General features: G+C 39.4%; 1 protein-coding gene across 4 annotated transcripts in view; it reads left to right on the top strand.

The window, feature by feature from the left end:
* csnk1g1 (casein kinase 1, gamma 1) overlaps positions 1-16,003 on the top strand; it is a 28,388-nt gene extending 12,385 nt beyond the window's left edge. The window contains exons 5-14 of one of the 4 annotated variants that reach the window (XM_044030629.1): positions 1,538-1,689; positions 5,881-6,115; positions 6,227-6,312; positions 6,641-6,725; positions 6,885-7,033; positions 7,117-7,224; positions 8,470-8,580; positions 11,147-11,253; positions 13,387-13,410; positions 14,215-16,003. In XM_044030629.1, coding sequence (XP_043886564.1) covers positions 1,538-1,689; positions 5,881-6,115; positions 6,227-6,312; positions 6,641-6,725; positions 6,885-7,033; positions 7,117-7,224; positions 8,470-8,580; positions 11,147-11,253; positions 13,387-13,410; positions 14,215-14,269 — 1,112 coding nt within the window. In that variant the 3' untranslated portion in view covers positions 14,270-16,003. The remainder of the gene's footprint in view (positions 1-1,537; positions 1,690-5,880; positions 6,116-6,226; positions 6,313-6,640; positions 6,726-6,884; positions 7,034-7,116; positions 7,225-8,469; positions 8,581-11,146; positions 11,254-13,386; positions 13,411-14,214) is intronic. The other 3 variants (XM_044030631.1, XM_044030630.1, XM_044030632.1) reach the window with 3 other exon arrangements.
* The last annotated feature ends 2,410 nt before the right edge of the window (positions 16,004-18,413 follow it).

Here is an 18,413-nt window from a genome sequence, read left to right as displayed (position 1 = left end):
AAACATCCATGCTCTGGACTTTTCAAAGATCCTATCACAATTTCAGGAAAACACCTGGTCTTTGGCAGCTGGTTGAATAATTATGTAGTTTGGAGGGAGATATGAGTGAGTGTGGAACCTGCCTGACATGTTTATTCATTACAATTATGACTTGATCACAGCAATGTATAGGGAAATGACAGAACTGATATATTTGTGTTAAGGAAAACCTTTTGTAGTTGTAATTTTGATACCACACAACTATTTCTTATTTGCCTGAATAAGTGACAGTCAACTCGGGGTAATACTAAAATCATACTATAAATTATCCATCACTATTTAAATTTAAAATCTAATACAACTGCATATATAAATACATATGTAGGAATAGAGGTGTGTTGGTCTGGTCTGTAGTGTAGTGTAGTGTAATGTTTGATACGATTTTAGATGTCATCTCTCACATGAACTTGGTAATTGAAGAAAAAAAAAAAACAGCTGTAAAAGGTACCCACAAAATTGGCATCTTTCATCAAGGTTTGAGTCCTCTGTATAATTAGCACCATGGGGCGCATGCATTCAATCCCTGATTAAGGTTGTTTTGTTGAATATAATGATGGTTCTGCCATTGCTGGTTTTCCCTTTGTTAGTAAAAAGCTTGAGCAGCCTTGTTTTTAATTGAGCAGACATTTTCCCACTTATGTACAGTATATCTCTAATCTGACACGTTTTAGGCCTCCTACAGACAACCAGGGTTTCAAGGCACTCATTCCTTTGGTATAATTAACAACCCACAGAACTGCATAATGGTGTCCAGAAATACAAGATGGAGCACTACATGACTCATACAAGCCCATATGCTAGCTGAGAGCATGTGTGCCCCCTGTCATGTCGTACTGTGTGAACTATTAATGTGTTAGCACAACACACCTGGATTGGTATTCTTTGTATTCTCCTTATATGACTTAGAATACAGTTTTAAACGCTCAGAAAATAATTAAATACCACTTATTTTGGGAATTGGGCTAATCACGACCCTGCCGTATGGCTGTAGTGGAGTTTGCATGAACCAGATAATTAAAACAGTTGCAGACCAACGTTTACAGTGAATTTTAATTTTAGGTTAATGTTTTACCTGTGATCTTTCTCTGCTCTCTGTCCTAAGTAACCTCATGGTGACCCTCCTCCTGTCTGTCCGGGCTCATGGTTACCTTGAAACGAATTTACAAATATCATTAGTCAAGAGAGGCAGCAATAATAAACACTGCTGCCACCCAATCTCTGGGAATCCCCACTAAGAAATACAAGTGGAAAAACCTGAAGACATATTCTTGCTTTTATCATCCAATTGTTGATGTTTACTTTTCCTCATGACAGTTCGCTATTAACTTTCAAAGCTATTAACAATGGTCCTCTTGTTTAACTTTGTACTTGTAAACTCATTATACTCATAATAAAAAAGTGTCATTACTTTGACAAATAAAGATAAAAGTACAACTTTGTTGATATGTTTGTGATTTTTATCTCTTATAAAAGTAACCCTTTTCTTTTTGTATTTTAGCAGAAGGAGTGCCTCAGGTGTTTTACTTTGGGCCCTGTGGGAAATACAATGCCATGGTTCTGGAGCTGCTGGGCCCGAGTCTAGAGGACCTCTTTGACCTTTGTGACAGGACCTTCTCACTGAAGACTGTCCTAATGATAGCAATTCAGTTGGTGAGTTCACATTATTGTAACAGATTCAATTATTTTTCAAATGAAATGTACTTATTCAATATGACTGCTGTAATGCCAGTATTTAAAATGTGGAAATTAAGTCCACAGACCAAATCAAACAATCAAATGATAGTAAATTTGATTTCAGTATGGGAATGTAGTACAGCACATTAACATGTCATGCTACACTCAACACTGTTGCCATGTTCCTCTGTTATTATTACCTCCGGCCTCTAAGGAGGCTATGATTTTGGCCACATTTGTCTTTTTGTCTGTAAAAGAGTAGTACAATTTTAAAGAGGCCATAGTCCGGAAGTGCCAATTAACGCTGCGTTTGGGTGTGTATCTGCGTCATTACCTCGTCTATGAAGCCCTAAAAGTCCTTAAGAATCAGTTTAGCCACTGCTGAGAGTGCAGGGTTTTATTGTTTTCCTGAGATCTACAAAGCGGCAAGGCACTTCCGTTGACTAATGACGTCACTGGCGAATCTCACCAATCCTGTAAGCAGCAGCACCTCTTAGTCCGTGCACTAGAGTCCGGGCACATCCGGGAGATGTACTTTCAACCGTAGAAGAAGAAGAACTACTCTCGCTCTGCTGAGCATATCGGTTGAGAACATGTCAAAAAAAGGTTCAGCGAGTGTTTGCTGTGTTCTGGCTTGTGATAAACAATACCAGGCGCTCCACAAGCTCCCCGCCAATGAGCAAAGAAAAGCTCAGTGGATATCTTTCATATTTGATGGGAATATTCCTGCTACATTTCCCAAATACCTCCATGTTTGCGGCAACCACTTCACGGAGGATTGATACACAAACTTTGGGCAATATAAAGCAGGACACTAGGGCTGTAATCAACCAAAGAAATTCATGGTCGACTGAAGCCCTGAAATTTCAACTCAGAATCGACTAGTCGGGGTAAATTTCAGAAAATATACTATATTCTATAGTATACTATACTACGTTGATTTCAGCGCGATATCAACAATGAAGGAATATTTAGATTATTTGTCTCTGTGCATGTCCTCGCCCAGAGCGAGACTGAACATAGGAGCTCAGCTTCGCGGCTGAGACACAAATAGATCGCTGCCGTTGTTGCAGTTAAAAAAACAAATCAATGATTATCAGACTAAACATTGAAATATGCCAATTCTGGTTTAATCATGTACTCGAAACGGGTGGCGCAACATAACGAAGACCAGTTAGCGTACCGTTTTTATACATGTTTTTAGCTGTGTTATGAAAACTGTTGCTGGCAAACTTTGCATTTGACTTTTTTTATTGCCATCTATTTTTGTAAAATGCTGCCACACTGCTGATGTCTTTGACATGGATGTTAGAGCAGGACTGACTGTAGCTCAACATTGAATAAAACCACCAGACGTTCTGTAGTCTTTCTGTCTCCTGTGGGTTGGGCTAATCCAAAATACTGAAAACAAGGGTGATCACGCTGTGATCTGTGGAACAGGGCTGCTCTGAAAACACCCCCATTAGCACTTGGTACATTCCTCCAGATAAAGTCAAATTAACCATAGACTGTATGAAATGAACACGGCAAAAAGTCGAATTATCAGAATTTGTGTTGAACCAGAAGGTATCGATTGATTAATCGACCAGTCGACCGGGACTTTACAGCCCCACAGGACACAGCACCAAACTTCATCTAAAGGAAGGAGCAGTGCCAACAATACGTATATTACAATATTTACGAACCGTAAAACTGTCTTTGTGTTCTTGTTCTGTCGTTTAGCATTAGCGATAGTCGGCTACAGGCTAAGCTACACGCGTTCGCTCGTGTTTCATTTGCATGTATGTGTGTTTATCATCTCAGTAACCACAACGTTATCCAAGCTACAGGTGTCCTGCAGCAGTCTTTGCGGTGGAGGTGGTTCACTTGTCATAGTGTCTTCTGACTCTGGGTCAGACTCCGGATCAAATGCGTAAGGGATTACGGCGAGGGGTCGTGACGACGGCATTACTCAATGTTTTGATAATTGCTAGTGGTGCATCCGCCTTTCCAGAGGGGGAGCTGCAGGTCTGAGAGCTGACGTGCCAATTACGTCACTTCCAGGTAACTGGCCAATCACAAGAATGGGGGAAAGCTCTCGTTGGCTGGCCAATCACAAGACAGTCCGTGTTCTGCGGGTGTGGTTTTGGTCTGAAACAGCGCCAAAGTAAAGGATTTGGATTTAAATTTGTAGTTAATGACCCAACAAAGAAATTTTGGAGATGATTTAACACAAATCTTGATGGAGGTTTGGACTCTCTAAGTGTTGTCTCTAGTTAGAAATATTTTGTTCTTAGTAACTGTTTGATTAATTACTCAATACTTTCTTTCCACAAAACAAACAAGAAAATATATAAATGTGCGATAAATGGACTAATATGGAAAATGTTTTCTCAGATGAGAGTCAACTTTAATCACTTGACAGCCGAGTTTACTCTGCCATTTACTTAATCTGGAATAGCTAGTTATTTAGTGCCCGTTCACAGAGTAATAGGGCCACATTGAGAAAGAAAAAAATTCACACAAAAAGTCTTAAATTTATGAGAATAAAGTCTTAGATTTATGAGAATAAAGTCTTAGATTTATGAGAATAAAGTCTTAATATTCTAACCTGTTGTTTTAGAAGAGGAGAGTTGTTAAAATGAGGGCTCTGGAGCATTTTGTGGAATTGTACTATAGGTTTGTGGAGGGGGAAAATAGCTGGTCCACTGAAGGGTTATTGGTGGACGTATCAGCAGGCCATTCAGAGTGGTTTCTCAATAAACAATCCAACTTTATTGTCACGATTTTAATATCGTAAATTTCCGAGACTTTATTCTCGAAGTCTGACTTCTTTTTTTGAAATCCGTTGCATCCACGCGGAGACTTGTTTTATATACTTGTGACTTTTGGTCAAATTATAAGGCCAAGCGATGAACCTTTAAGCCCAAGACAGAGGGCATCTCGGAGTGAAACAATCACCATACATCATTTGACGTTTAACAGTAGTTGACGATTGAGCTGTTGCTCAGTGTCCAAACCATCTGTATGTAGAACAGATGGTGAGTTGGGGGACCCAGAGCAGAGTCTCGTGTTTCTCAAGCTGCAAATGAGCAATCAAAAACCTCAACCCACTTATGGCATTTTATAGAAATTAAAAAGATGAATAAGAAATTGTGTAGTTGTTTGTGTAATAAATAATAAAAATGATCCACTATATCAGTCTTACTTTTTAATGGGTTGCCCTAGTAAGCAACATGTTAGAGCATGTTGGCTTGCACTTTAAAACTGAAGGAATTGTAAGATACTTTCAATCTGTCTCTTTCAAGTCCATGAACGTGACTTTCTGACTTTGACTCGTCATAAGAGTGAATGTTATATTACTCATAGTATAGGTCTTTCATATGAATATACTACTTTTGTGGGATTTTTAGTTCTAGGCTCGCACCCTGTCCCCTAACACAGAGTTTTTATATCTATCTATTAAAATGGTTTGGCTTCACTGTGAAGAGCTGTGACACCGTCCATCTTCATTTACAGACATGTGGCGCGTTTCCACCGGCTCACCTCACCTCGCCTCCGCACGGTTAAGTTGCGTTTCCATAGTATCTGGCACCAGATACGTTTTTAGTCCCTTCTCTGGCAAGGTTTCAAGCGAGCTGTGGTGATAATATGCGTGATGTCACCAGACTGCCGGCCACTGATTGGTCAGAGTGCAGACACTACTGACATTAAAACCAACAATACTGAACATATATTTTTAATTAACTGATTGTAATGATTCAGTTACCCTGATGACAACTGCTTTACAAGTCATTAGTCACTAGTTTGTGTGCCGTGTGTAAAACAAAGTTACCGCAGTTTCATGCAGCCGCACAGCGATGACTCCGCCCACGTTAAGTAGGCACTATTTTTGTAGTGGAAAACCAACCTAAACCGTGCTGTGGCGAGCTGGGACCATAGTGGAAATGGGCCATTGGTCATTATCAGAGAAATGATCTTGGTTTGTAAAAATGCATGGGATGGCCCTAGGAATTTGCAATAATGCTGAAAGCATTGTTTCAAGAACAGCATTATATATGATGACATTAAAAAAGTTTGTTCAGCTGAAATGTCATTGTTGTTGACTGTGTTGCCTTAATTGTGAGCATACATGGTTTTTGTTGATGTTTTAATGTTTTGATGACTGTGCTGTTATCTTCCCCCCAGATTTCTCGAATGGAGTATGTGCACTCTAAAAACCTAATCTATAGAGATGTAAAACCTGAAAACTTTCTCATTGGACGGCAAGGAAATAAAAAGGAACACATTATCCACATCATTGACTTTGGCTTGGCCAAAGAATACATCGACCCCGAGACCAAAAAACACATTCCATACAGGGAGCATAAGAGTTTGACTGGCACTGCTCGGTATATGTCCATCAATACACATTTAGGCAAAGGTACGTTTAATTTCATTTTGTTTTATTGGTTCTGTAATTGCTTTAATTTTTGATCTTCATTCTTCATTTTTGAACTTTCTCAGTAAAATGTTATGAAATCTGTTTACACAGAGCAAAGCCGGCGAGATGACCTCGAGGCCTTAGGCCACATGTTCATGTATTTCCTTCGTGGGAGTCTACCTTGGCAAGGACTAAAGGTAGGTGCACAGAGTGTTTCCAAAGTCCACGAGAGAATTTGATTCAACCAGATTAATACATTTAAAAATGAATTTTAAAACTGTCTGTATGAAAAGTACTTGACATCATTACAAGTGAAATAATGTATTTTATATACAATATATCAATATATTTAAAAACCTCAGTTTCACCTCAGCTGTAAGAAATGAGGCCACAGCTTGTGTGACCTTATACATTGGACCGTAAACGCTGGTCAATTTAGTGTCATCCAGTAGACCGTTTTTGTTTATGTAATTCTGCTTAGTGCTCATTAGAACACCATGTTGTATGTTTTTCTTTCTGCTGCAGGCCGACACATTGAAAGAGCGATACCAGAAGATCGGAGACACAAAACGAAACACTCCCATTGAAGTCCTCTGTGAGAACTTCCCAGGTACACACATGGCTGCAGTTTACAGATGGATCAGGATGTACAGCTTAAAAATGATCATAATATCATTGAATGTGATCTGACCATAGTAATTGTGTAGTATAGTTAGAATTATGTTCACAATGGTAAAGGGTTAACCATTATCTATTTATTTTAAAACAGAGGAGATGGCCACCTACCTGCGATATGTGAGACGATTGGACTTCTTTGAAAAGCCAGACTATGAATATCTGAGGACTCTATTCACTGAATTGTTTGAGCGTAAAGGATACACCTTCGACTACACTTATGACTGGGTTGGCCGGCAGATAGTAAGCACCACACTAACTCATCAAGTCAGTGAACACACTAGTCTTGAGCAAACTGCCTGACCACGTTATTATTTTCCCCTCAGCCGACACCTGTGGGGTCTGTGCACATAGACTCTGGAGTGTCTGCTGTCACGAGAGAGAGCCACCCTCACAGAGACCGGCCCTCGCAGCATCAACCAATCAGAAATCAGGTATGCTAGGTGATGTTCTTAGAAATGGGCATGTGTGTATGTTAAAGCAAAGGAAACCCTGCACTACAACATGTATACATATACAAGGATTATGTTTACACACACCATTTGCCAGTACTATTTGCCTGCTTTCAAAGATGTTCATTGAGTGGTGACCCTTAAAATCTTTCGGTTGTTTTGCATAACCCCAGTTCTCTGAGAACCATGACTGTGAGTGTCTCTCTGTGATCATGGTATAGAAAGACACTATGGTAACACCTCTAGCTTTGTATCAAACAAATGCTAGGAAAAAGAACTCAAATGTGAATAAGGGAAGTTGTAACACAAACATAAACAACATTGTCAACAGAGAGTTAATCGAGGTCAGTTACAGCCAGGAGGATTAGTCCATTTGTTCCAAAACGGATCCATTATTTTTTTTAAACCATTAATCTCTGTATTCTTATTTGGGACATCGTAAAATGAATTCTGCTCATTGAAAGTATCCCACAACTGGGCCAAAACACAAATTCTAATTAAAGTTTCGAGCTTATAAATGTCTATTTCAATTACAATCATACTGGCTGTAGCACTGATACCAGGGAAGCCGGTATATCAGTTTAACATGTCTCCTTAATCTCTGATGACATATAATTGTCATTTTATGACTTAATACAATATGGATTTTAATGTAATTTATTAAATAATGATGAAACAATAATAATTTTCCATCATGGTGAAACCATCAAAATGTGGTCAAGTTGTCACTGCAGGTGTATTTCTGCATTTCTGGTCAGCATTTCCAAGGGACTACAGTTCGTCCTTGCATCTGATTTATTTATGTTTCGGCATTTTGTCGTCAAGTGTCAGGTTTCACGTTTTCAATTCATGTAAAATTTGGGTGAATGAAACTTTGAAACACATCCATGGATTAAAGATCTTAAAAGCCTTTTCCAGTGATGTCACTGCTGAATGCGCTTAATATCTTCATAAAAATTGTAGACGTAAGATCTTACCTCCATTTGAAACCAGGCTCATTAGTTTCTGTTTCAGTTCTGTGGCTGAATCCTTGCTTTGATTTTGATTCACTTTGATTTTGTTAATTTTTTTGCCTTTCTTCATTTCTCATGATGCTGCTTTGCATGGTACCTGGCTTCGCACACCTACATACCCATCTTTCCTAACACAATTATTCCATCACCCCCCCTCCCTCTTCAATTGCAACACCATTACCACCTACCTCCCATCACCGACGCCCCTGAGCAGACAGCAGCCTCAGATCGACGAGGAGCATGGGAGCTGCAGCCCACACGCCAAGCAAACTCTTCCTATTTGACCTCTCACCTGGCAGCGGACAGGCACGGGGGATCAGTGCAGGTATACACCCCTCACCTGATCAACCAGCAGGCCCCATCCAGTCTCTATGGAGTCAGATCTGTCTCACAGGATCAAATGCAAAGATGTGGCCTGTAAACAAGAGGAAAAGAGCAAAAAGGACTTTGCTTGTATTTATAAATCAGTGTAGAGGCTGCACTTTAGCATACAACTCAATATTGAGTTGGTCAGCCTTATTTATTTATTATTATTTGAGAAATGGGGCAGTTTTGTTTTAGGGCCCACATTGTTGTCAAACTGCACCATCAACCCTACAAACTATTTCATCCTCAGAAATTTACCTGAAATTACTCTTCCTATTGATCAGAATGGAATCAATGACAAATGAATACAAATCATTGCTGTTGGTGTGTCAACTTACTTTTACTCTTCCTGGTTAACATTAGTTTTCATTTGTTTGTGAGACAGATCTACAACCATGCACCCTTCACCCTTTTACCCCTGGCTGGGAAATGTTATTTTTCTGCACCACCATGTGTATGTCATCTGGTGCAGCCCGCCACAGATGGTGATTTAATTTTAGCTTTATGAGCAGCAGTCGTGGTAGCGGACTTTTGATTTCAGGTTATACAACTCTTTGTGGTGCTTGGAAATTCCTCGCAAGATCACAAAGGCTCTTGCATGGCACGGAGACCTGGCTTAGTTTGCTAAGTGCATGCTCTTAAGTCGTGAAGGGTCATTGTGCATAAAGGAATGTCTTGGTTGAAGTTAACGCTTTGCCATTATCACATTGTCCCTCTCTAGTAATTTTGCATAGGTGTGTACAGTGAATGCTTTAGTACCATAGTTCTCAAACTGTGAGATATGTACCACCAGTGGTACACAAGCTTCCTCTGGTGGTACTTTGGAGGAAAATCAGAAATACTGTTCTATAGGCTATGTGATCAGAGTGGAGCTGAGGACTTAATTTTCCTCACATAATTTCGCTATAAAGTGTCTGAAGTATACATAAGGAAGAGGAGGAGGATCATGAGAGCGCAAATGATCTGATTGTGAATAAGTCTGCCTCCTGTGAAAAGACTTTTGCTCTGCCTATTTACACCACTGTATTTTCACGGTGGTGATAATGGCGTTACTTCAAGTGCTCAGTATTTTCTCAGGTGGTACTTAGTATAAAATGTTTGAGAACCTCTGCTTTAGTCAAACTAAATGCCATTAACTTTGAAACAGTGTCTGACAGACAAATGTGTCCAATATTGAAAAAGAAAACCTCAACCAAAATGTCCGCCAGACCCATGAAAGGAATTTCTTTAGTGGTTCTTGCAGACATTGTGATCAGCTGCACACCAGCCATCATCCCACACGCTCTGTCTTTCAAAGCACATTTATAATCCATCTGTGCAAAGTCGAGTGGCTTGTGGTAGCTGTACTGATTTGGTAAGACATGAACAAGTCTTTCCCTTAATAGTGTTTCAGTATCTGGCAACTATTCTCTAGGCGTTTTTATGCTGTTTCAACATGTTTGGCAGTCAATCTGATTTATTATGCTGAGATTTACAAAGTTAAACACTGTATACACCTGTGTACAATTGTGTACACTTGTCTTATTACAATAATGATGTTATTTCTTTTACAGGTTAATGGTTTATCAGATGCTATAATGTTGCGTTTTCTATTTTTCAGGAGACCGCTTTATTGTTGTAGAGATTACATCTTATTTATTATTTTAGAATATAATTTAAACATTTTTTACCAGAATCAAAGTTTGGACTCTGTGTGGACACATGGGTACACAGCTCCTTGTATTATTAAACACACAAATGATTAAAATTAGTCATTTAGAGGCTGTCTAAAACCAGTCTTTGTCCAGCTTTAGTTCTGTTTCAGAAGTCATTTGCGTCCAAGCTACTACGCCTAGTTTTCAAACCAGAAACAGAGCCAACAGCGTTTTTAAATCACTAGGGTAATGTGGACGACGAGCACATCCAGAGCAAAATTTATGCATTTTTAAACTTGAACAGAGTAGTATGATGTACCACTCCTACACCCTCCTACAAAACGAGTTCAAGATGAATAAATATAATGCAGACTTGGAGAACAAATGATTTACTTTACATTTTTTGTCCAGTTATGTTATGATCTCTGTGCCTCCATTTCGTGTCTTCCATGTCATGGCGTCTCAAACTCCACCCACACTTTTGAATTTTACTTGTACCAAATGTCCTGTAAAGTGTGTATGTGGAGCAAGTGAACATTTCTGACTCTGAAAACTTAATGCAGGGAGTCATCCTAACATAAAATAGTGCACACTGGTAGCAAACTTTAAAAAGTGACTGATGCCAGCAAACAAAAGCCTGAAATAATACAAGCCATTTATATTCTTTGTGATTTGTTTTTCTTTGCTCCTGTCTTACTTGTTTTTCTCCAGCAGAGATGATGAAAGTTGAGTGACATGATGAATGCTCTTGTGTTTTCTTTACTGCCTCAGCAGTACATGTTATTTGTTTTCCCCACATTAACTTTCGATCCATCGTGCTGACACATCCTCTTGTGAATTAATACAAAGGATCAATGGGTTGATGTGAAATAACACCCATCTGTGCCACAGGTGGTGAGTTCAACCAACGGGGAACTGAATGCAGATGATCCACTGGCAGTTCATTCCAATGCTCCGATTACAGCTCAGGCAGAGGGGGAAGTGGTCGACGAGGCAAAGTATGTGTCATACACCCGATGCACCTCTCCTCCATGTCCATCTGTTGCTTCCTCTCTTTCCCACTCTTCCTCTCTTTCGCTCTCACTTGCGCCACCTTTTCTAATGCTGTGGAATTGTGACAGCCCCCGCACTCAGCTGTCACCTGCTTCTGCCACTGTGACCCTCTGTCTGATTGTGTGTGTGACCACTGGCTGTCTATATGTTTTTCTCTCAACTAGAGCTGAAACAATTAATCGATGAATCGATTATTAATCAATTACTAAATTAATCGTCATCTGTTTTGATAATCGATTAATCGCAAGATTTCCGATTGTTTAAGCTTCTTAAATGTCTATATTTTATTTTCTTCTTAATTTCTTTACTCTGGATAACAAAGAAATCATTAAAAGTTAATTATTTTGGTTTGTGGACAAAACAAGACAGTTGAGAACATCATCATTTCCAGGTTTGACGAACACCGATCAACATTTTTTAAGGTTTTCTAATATTTTATGGACGAAGCGATAAATCAACAGATTTATCAATTATGAAAATAATCGTTAGTTGTTGCTCTATTCTGAACTACTTTAGGTTATAAAGAAACCATTGTCACTTAACTTGTTAGTCGGAGCTCATGCAGCTTCTCACACCTGAAGCAGTCGTTCCTTAACAGAAGCTCCACTAGCACAGATATAATATGTAACATTTAATTTCATTTAAAATATCTTTGAACAGCTAATGTCATATATTTTTCTTGGGTTGTGTACTTGGATAAAGCCAAAATGTTCCATAGAAATCAAAATAAAATCCAACTAAAGGACCATTTCATTAATTTGGTCATCTGCGTTACAGAGCTTCTGTTTTTTCTTACATATACTTTGGCTTTGAAAATCATCACAAATATACTTTTAAATGCCCTAATTCCTCATATTCCACAACTCATATTTAAAGGGCTAAAATCCAGGACTCTTCAGTACGAAGCCATGTATCTGTTGGTCCTGTTGGTAAATTGTTCACAATCGTTGGGGAAAAAAAAGAAACCAGGAAAAGGACATGTTTTAATGTTTATCGTTGAGCAAAACATACTATTCCAAGGCTTCCATATTTTTAGTGAAGGAGGACATTATCTTGAACTGACTGCTGTTTTCCAGCTGCACCATATCAAGTACAGGGCAGCTTGGTTGTTCCTTGTTGTGTGGCTAAAGAAAATGAATCCATAGCAAGAAATATTTAAGCAAAATGGACTCAAGTTGTCCTGTGTCTTAAAAGTGCATGTTCACATTTATGCCTCATTAAATTGTATGTAGCTTGACAAAAACAGTACCAAAGCTCTCTTGGTACTGTAAAACTGTGTTCCCTTCCTCCTTCCAGTTCACACAATCGTTTGAGGTGATGATTGGTGCGTTTCCTGCCGCTCTCGTTATTTCTGACGAGTATTAAGTGTTGCCTGTTTTATCTTTAATTTACATTAATGGACTGAACGGTCCAGGAGTGTCACACACGAATAGTTTCCTTCATTAACGTGCAGTTATTAAAACCAAATTAATGCATCTTCCAGCTTACGTACAGTAGTTGTGCAGCACACTTACGTATACTACTTTTTATATTAAAGGGCTATTGAACACTTGTTACACATGACTTGTTTCAATTCAATAATTTATAGGCGTAGTCTGGAACATAGTGATGATACAGCAAATTATGTGATTCTTGGAACATCTTGGAGAATCTCAGACATTTGTATTCTCCCATACAGCCCTCCTGCAGAATGTCTGGACCTCAGAAAATGTCTGAACGCAGCTCAAATGACCAAATAACTTTAAATGTTCCCTGCAACTGATTTGCACATTTTTTTTAACATCAAAGTAATGTGCCCATATCTTTAACATTAGCTGTTACTTTGCCACATTCTGAAATGCTTTAAAGACACATTGACTTGGTATAGTGAAGTGACGTATGAAGCTGCCGAGTAGATATTTTGTAATCCTTCCTTCCTCTTTAACCTCTCAAACTCCCCTCTCTGTGTTCACCGGTGTCTTGTTGATGTTTGTGTGCATGTCAGTGTGGCATGTGGCCAGTTCCATCATCTTGGTCTTGCTGTATTAATCTATCTTTCTTTTCTCTTTACACTCTTTCCCCTCTCTCTTCTTCTGTAGCTGCGTGAAAATGCTCAACCTGTGGTGAGTCCCTCTCTGCTCGTCCACATCAGACTCATGGGACAGGGAGTGGACCAGCCTAGACTGGGCAAAAAGGAGTTAGATGTTAATTTGTCGTCCTAGTCTGTTGCTGGCTCAGCAGTTTAATGTACTCCTGACTGAAAGGAACACTGTCTGATATGTGTACTTTCAAGTCTCTGCCCCTTTTTCACCAGAGTTTTGAGAGCTGGCATGCAAACTTAAAAGTTTGAGCTGACATCATTTCAGTGCAGAAACAATCAAGAAAATTAGTACTATCATATCATTTAACCACACAAGACTACATTTGTTATATTTAAGCTCTTTCTGTAGTATATTTTCCTTGAGTTACAGGCCATTTAACTCTAGTTGCATGACACACTGTAATTTATTATTTTAAGAGTACCCAGTCACTGTCCTATGTTTTAATCCACAGCTTTGTCTTTGTATGTGTTTATCGATCATTCTTATGCTCTTTGTGTGCACCGCTCCATTCTTATACATAGAAGTAGTCCAGTCCACTCTGCCATTTATTTTTCTTTTCTTAAATATTGTGGGAGGTGAACTTAACATGCAAACATTCGGTGCGTGGAAACAAGTTCATCTTAGCCTTTTTAATGTTAGTGTTTTGCCAATCAAAACCTTTGGCAGCTGCAGTTTTCGTTATTATGATTCATGTATCTGTCCAGATTTGTTTACTAGAGTGAGGCTCATATTTATTAACCAAGTAACTGAAGCAGGCTGTTTGAGCGTATTCTTTCTTTTGCCTCATTAGAAGCCATTTTCTCATCCACATGTTTCTGTCTGCAGGTGCTGCTGTTTCTTCAAGCGAAAACGAAAGAAGAACACGCAGAGGCACAAATGATCGTCCACCACCGGCCCGAAATGTTCCGAGTGTCCGGCTCAGCTGATTGTGATTCCAGAAATCAACAAAGGTCCCATTCAGAATCAAACAAGGGAGACGACCAAAAGATCTTGATTGAATTTTCCTCTCAACAGGAACAGTTTAAAGGGGTCTGAGATGTTCAAGAGGCTTGTGTCTTTTGATTGGAGTCCTATTCAGGAGACCTATTTGTTGGATTTTTGTCAGGGGATAATCTTGTTTTGCTTTTTAGTTTTCATTCACTCCAAGATGCCCCACATTTGTATTTTTCTCTCAATGTTTTTTTTTTAAATGTGTGTTTATTGGCTGTGCTGTTGCAAAGGCAGAGACCGATCTTCCTGCGTGGTCTTGCCACCTCAACCTGTTGCATACTAAGATTTCTTTATTTAACCCACTAAATCTTCATGTCTCCTCTGTCTGGTCTCATTTCAACATGGTTTGCCTGTCACTAGTATCTTTACTAGTTTTCATACAAAGCCTTTTTGGTCATTCCTGACAAGAGGCTGAATGTAAACCTGAACCCATGAAGAGCCAATAGTGTAACAGCGCATCAGTCTGCCGGCCCCTGCACTTTTGTTTTTCTTTCCTCCAACGAGATGGGTCCTGGAACTGGGACCTGAGCCTGAGAGAACAGAAGACCACAGACGTCTTTTGCACTGTGTTCTCTCGGGATGATTTCTGCTCTTGCTGCTTGGTTAAGGCTCCCCACTTAACCACGCCGCTCTCAAAACACACTACAGTCTCTTTTGTCTCATGCAGTTTTGCTCCTGTCGGCTTTGTGGTGATGAGCAGCAACCTGACACTTGTAGATGTGGTGGGGGAAAAAAAACAAACAAAACAATATGCTATTTATGCTATTTATCTCTTGGTTGCCACCAGTTTTCTTACTAATTCTTACACATACACACTGAATGTATGGACAGTAAAGTAAATGACTTTGGAGCATTCATATAATCTGTTATGCGCATGGAAAAGAAATTGCAGTTAAGGAGGAGTTAAGACCAATGTTTTTAAAAAATGAAAAAAGTCAGACCAAAATCAAGTGGGTTTGTGGGTTGGAGAATCTTAATTGCTCATGATCCTAATAATATGGTGGTTAATAATAATGGACTTATACCAATAGACACTGGGATATGTTTCTTTGGAGCGTTGATAAACTGGCGCCATGTGCTTTGGAGATTAAATCACAGCCTCTCAGCGCTGCTGTCCAATGCCTTAACCCCAACCAGTCGACCACTGCGCCACACAACACCACGCTGTTTGAGAAATGAGTCGGCAAATGTTTAGGTTCTCCTGCATAATAAAGCCCAATGTTGCCAACTGTTCCGAGATGGAATCAGAGTAGTTATCGACTCCCTGTGAGACACTGACGATGTATTCTCAAGAGACTGATGCCCGACGTTAAGGTTTGGTGTACCCCCCTCGCCCCCGCGGGTCGAGTCGGAAGTCTCCTGTGCTGCAAACCGCTGTTTGATGTTTGGGTATCTCTCCTCAGTGTCGACTTAGAAAAACCTAATCTCACCTTGAGGACAGAATAGAAAATGTCCATACCATTTTTTTTATATATCTATTTTAATTTAGTGTCACGGAGGACTGCCTTGAACCGATATCCTCTATTCCTCTCCTTGCCTATCCTTCAAACAGAAAGTGGATTACCATACAAAGGTGTTTTATTTTTTTATTATATCTTGCTAATGTGAATGTTGTTGTTTTTTTTTTGTTTTTTTCGGAATGCAATTTTTTTGTTTTTCCATTCCAAAAAGCCATGGTTTTATGGGGAAAGAGAGGGTAACAAAAAAGGAAGAGAAAAAATCAAAAGCTTGAAACCATGACTGCACTACATTTGTTGACCCCGGCTTTCCCTGACAAGACCCTGCCTTCTTAATACTGTACTTCAAATGTGCTTATTACTTTAATTGTGGCTGCCTCGTGTGCTAAGCCTTCCCTATAGGGTGCAGGGAATACACTTTAAATTGTTCTTTTTCTGTTGTGCCATGACACCCTGCTCCCGCCACACACTCCCCCTGCACACACATTCAAGCACGTCCTGCACAGATCGACTCTCCGCGGAGTGTTCGGTTTGTCGACCTGCTCCCTCATCTTTTTAGAAATACAATGTTGTAGATGTTGCAAACTATCTTGATGAATCGGTATGTAAACATACTCGTTGCGTGTATTTACACTGTATAGCTTTTTGGTTTCTTCTTACCCCTGACACGTCAGTTACTCCAGGGTCTTAAGTTATTGTGGTATTGAAAGTACTTGAATATGAAAATCTACGGGACCTTTTTCTGTTGTGTTTTTTTTTTTCCTTGGTCATTATCATAACAACGCAGGATTTGAGGGGAACGGAGGGAAAACAGGCTTTATGAATGACAGGTATTCATTTCTTTAAGATGTTCTAGTGCCTCTTGAGTGAGTTGGACAGGCTCGTGTAAATGACCGAATAAGACGAGCCATTAGCTTTACTCAGCAGAGTTGCAGTTGTTGATGTTGGTTTGGAGGTTAAAAATAGCTTTTTTTTTTTGTTCCTCTTAGAAACTGTTGTTCTGTTGTATTTTTATCTGGCAAGGGTCAATTCCCTCATTTTTCAGACACCAATCCTGTGACATCTGCTGCCTGCAAAGCTTCAGCAGCACACGACTGTTTAACTCCAGTGACCTGAGAAAAAGTTGAAAGTATTCCTGTGTAGTGGGATGAATATCATGACTATACAGCCTCCAGTGTTTCCCCCCTGAATTCCCCGAGTGCCATTCCTGAGACTACTACTAGCCCATGCCTTTTACCTGTGCCAGAAAAATATGAAGTTGTACGTATGTTTGTTTGTTTTGTTGTTGTTTTTGGTTTGTCTGGGGTTTTTTTTTGTCTGTTTTATGTTTTGAACCATCACATTCCACCATGTGTCCCTGACATGTCGGTTGTCAGCGTGGCTCTGTCATGTCAGTACCAGGGAGTGTTGGAGCGAGTCTCTTTCTTTTGTTTACATCGTAAGTCAGAAGAAAATGGTCAAGTTTATTGTTTCAACGTTGAATTTGTGACTGATCGTCTTTGCAACATCCACTTCTTCCTTAATCTCTGGGCGGCCTCACTCTTGAGCTCATGGCTGAAATGGTAGATATGGGCACATTACTTTGATGTATTTACTTTTTCCCCTCTGGGCCTCGTGCAGAGCGATTATAGGAAAGCTCTGTATAATTTCTATCTGCATGGCTTATCAGGAGACGAGAGCGAGCATTCTGCCTCTCCTGTATGGCTTGTATACTGTTGGGTCGCTGAGGCATTACGGCTTCCAGTCTTCATGTAAAATAAATAATGTCATGTCTTCTCACAGCACAACCCATCTCAGTTCCTGTTATTTCACATACATTATCTCTCACCTCAGTCAGACTCGTGTTTATGGCTTTGGTTGTGTGTGTGTGTAAATCATTCCTGTGTGTCAAAGCTGTGTAAATCAAAGCAAAGGACAGTTAAAGTGTGAATGAATGGCTTTAAGTCTATTTTGGGTTCTCTGGCACTTTTTTCTTGTTGCTGTACTGTAGAGTTGTCTTGGATTTACTGTATATTTCTCTTTGAGGGAGAGGTTTAAGGTGATAGTAACTGCAATATTGTGATGATTATTTGAAAATTGTACACAATTGCGATCTGTTTTTGTTTTTTTTCTTTCTTTCTTTCGTTTGGGATTCATATAAAGGATGTGTTCTTTGTTTTGTTCAGGGGTTTTTCCTCCTTAGATTGTGGAAAATCAGATTGTACAGCTGCAAAGAGTTTATCCTCCCCTCAGCTTTTTTTTCAGAGCTATGATTAAGAGAACTTAAAACTGTAAATAAATATTATGTGTTGAATTATGAATGTCACTTCAAAAATGTATTCAAAGGAGTTAGTCAAGGGCTTCAGGAGTGAAGGAGCCACTCTTTTTAATGGTTTCATATTTTTAATTTGCAGAACGTTAAAGGTCATTTTTATCTGAGATGCCTGTTTTTTCCCCTCCCTGAATTCATATAAATACAATGTCACACATGAACCTTATAAGAATCACTTTTTATTCCCTCCAATCCTAAAGGGAAACTCCAGTTTGCACCCTTTTTTATGTAAAATAAAAGCTCTCTCCACCTTGTGGGAAAGTCTT

The sequence above is a fragment of the Solea senegalensis genome, linkage group LG7 (assembly GCF_019176455.1).
Source record: "Solea senegalensis isolate Sse05_10M linkage group LG7, IFAPA_SoseM_1, whole genome shotgun sequence".
NCBI classification, from domain to species: Eukaryota; Metazoa; Chordata; class Actinopteri; order Pleuronectiformes; family Soleidae; genus Solea; species Solea senegalensis.
This window is presented reverse-complemented; position numbering and strand designations above follow the sequence as displayed.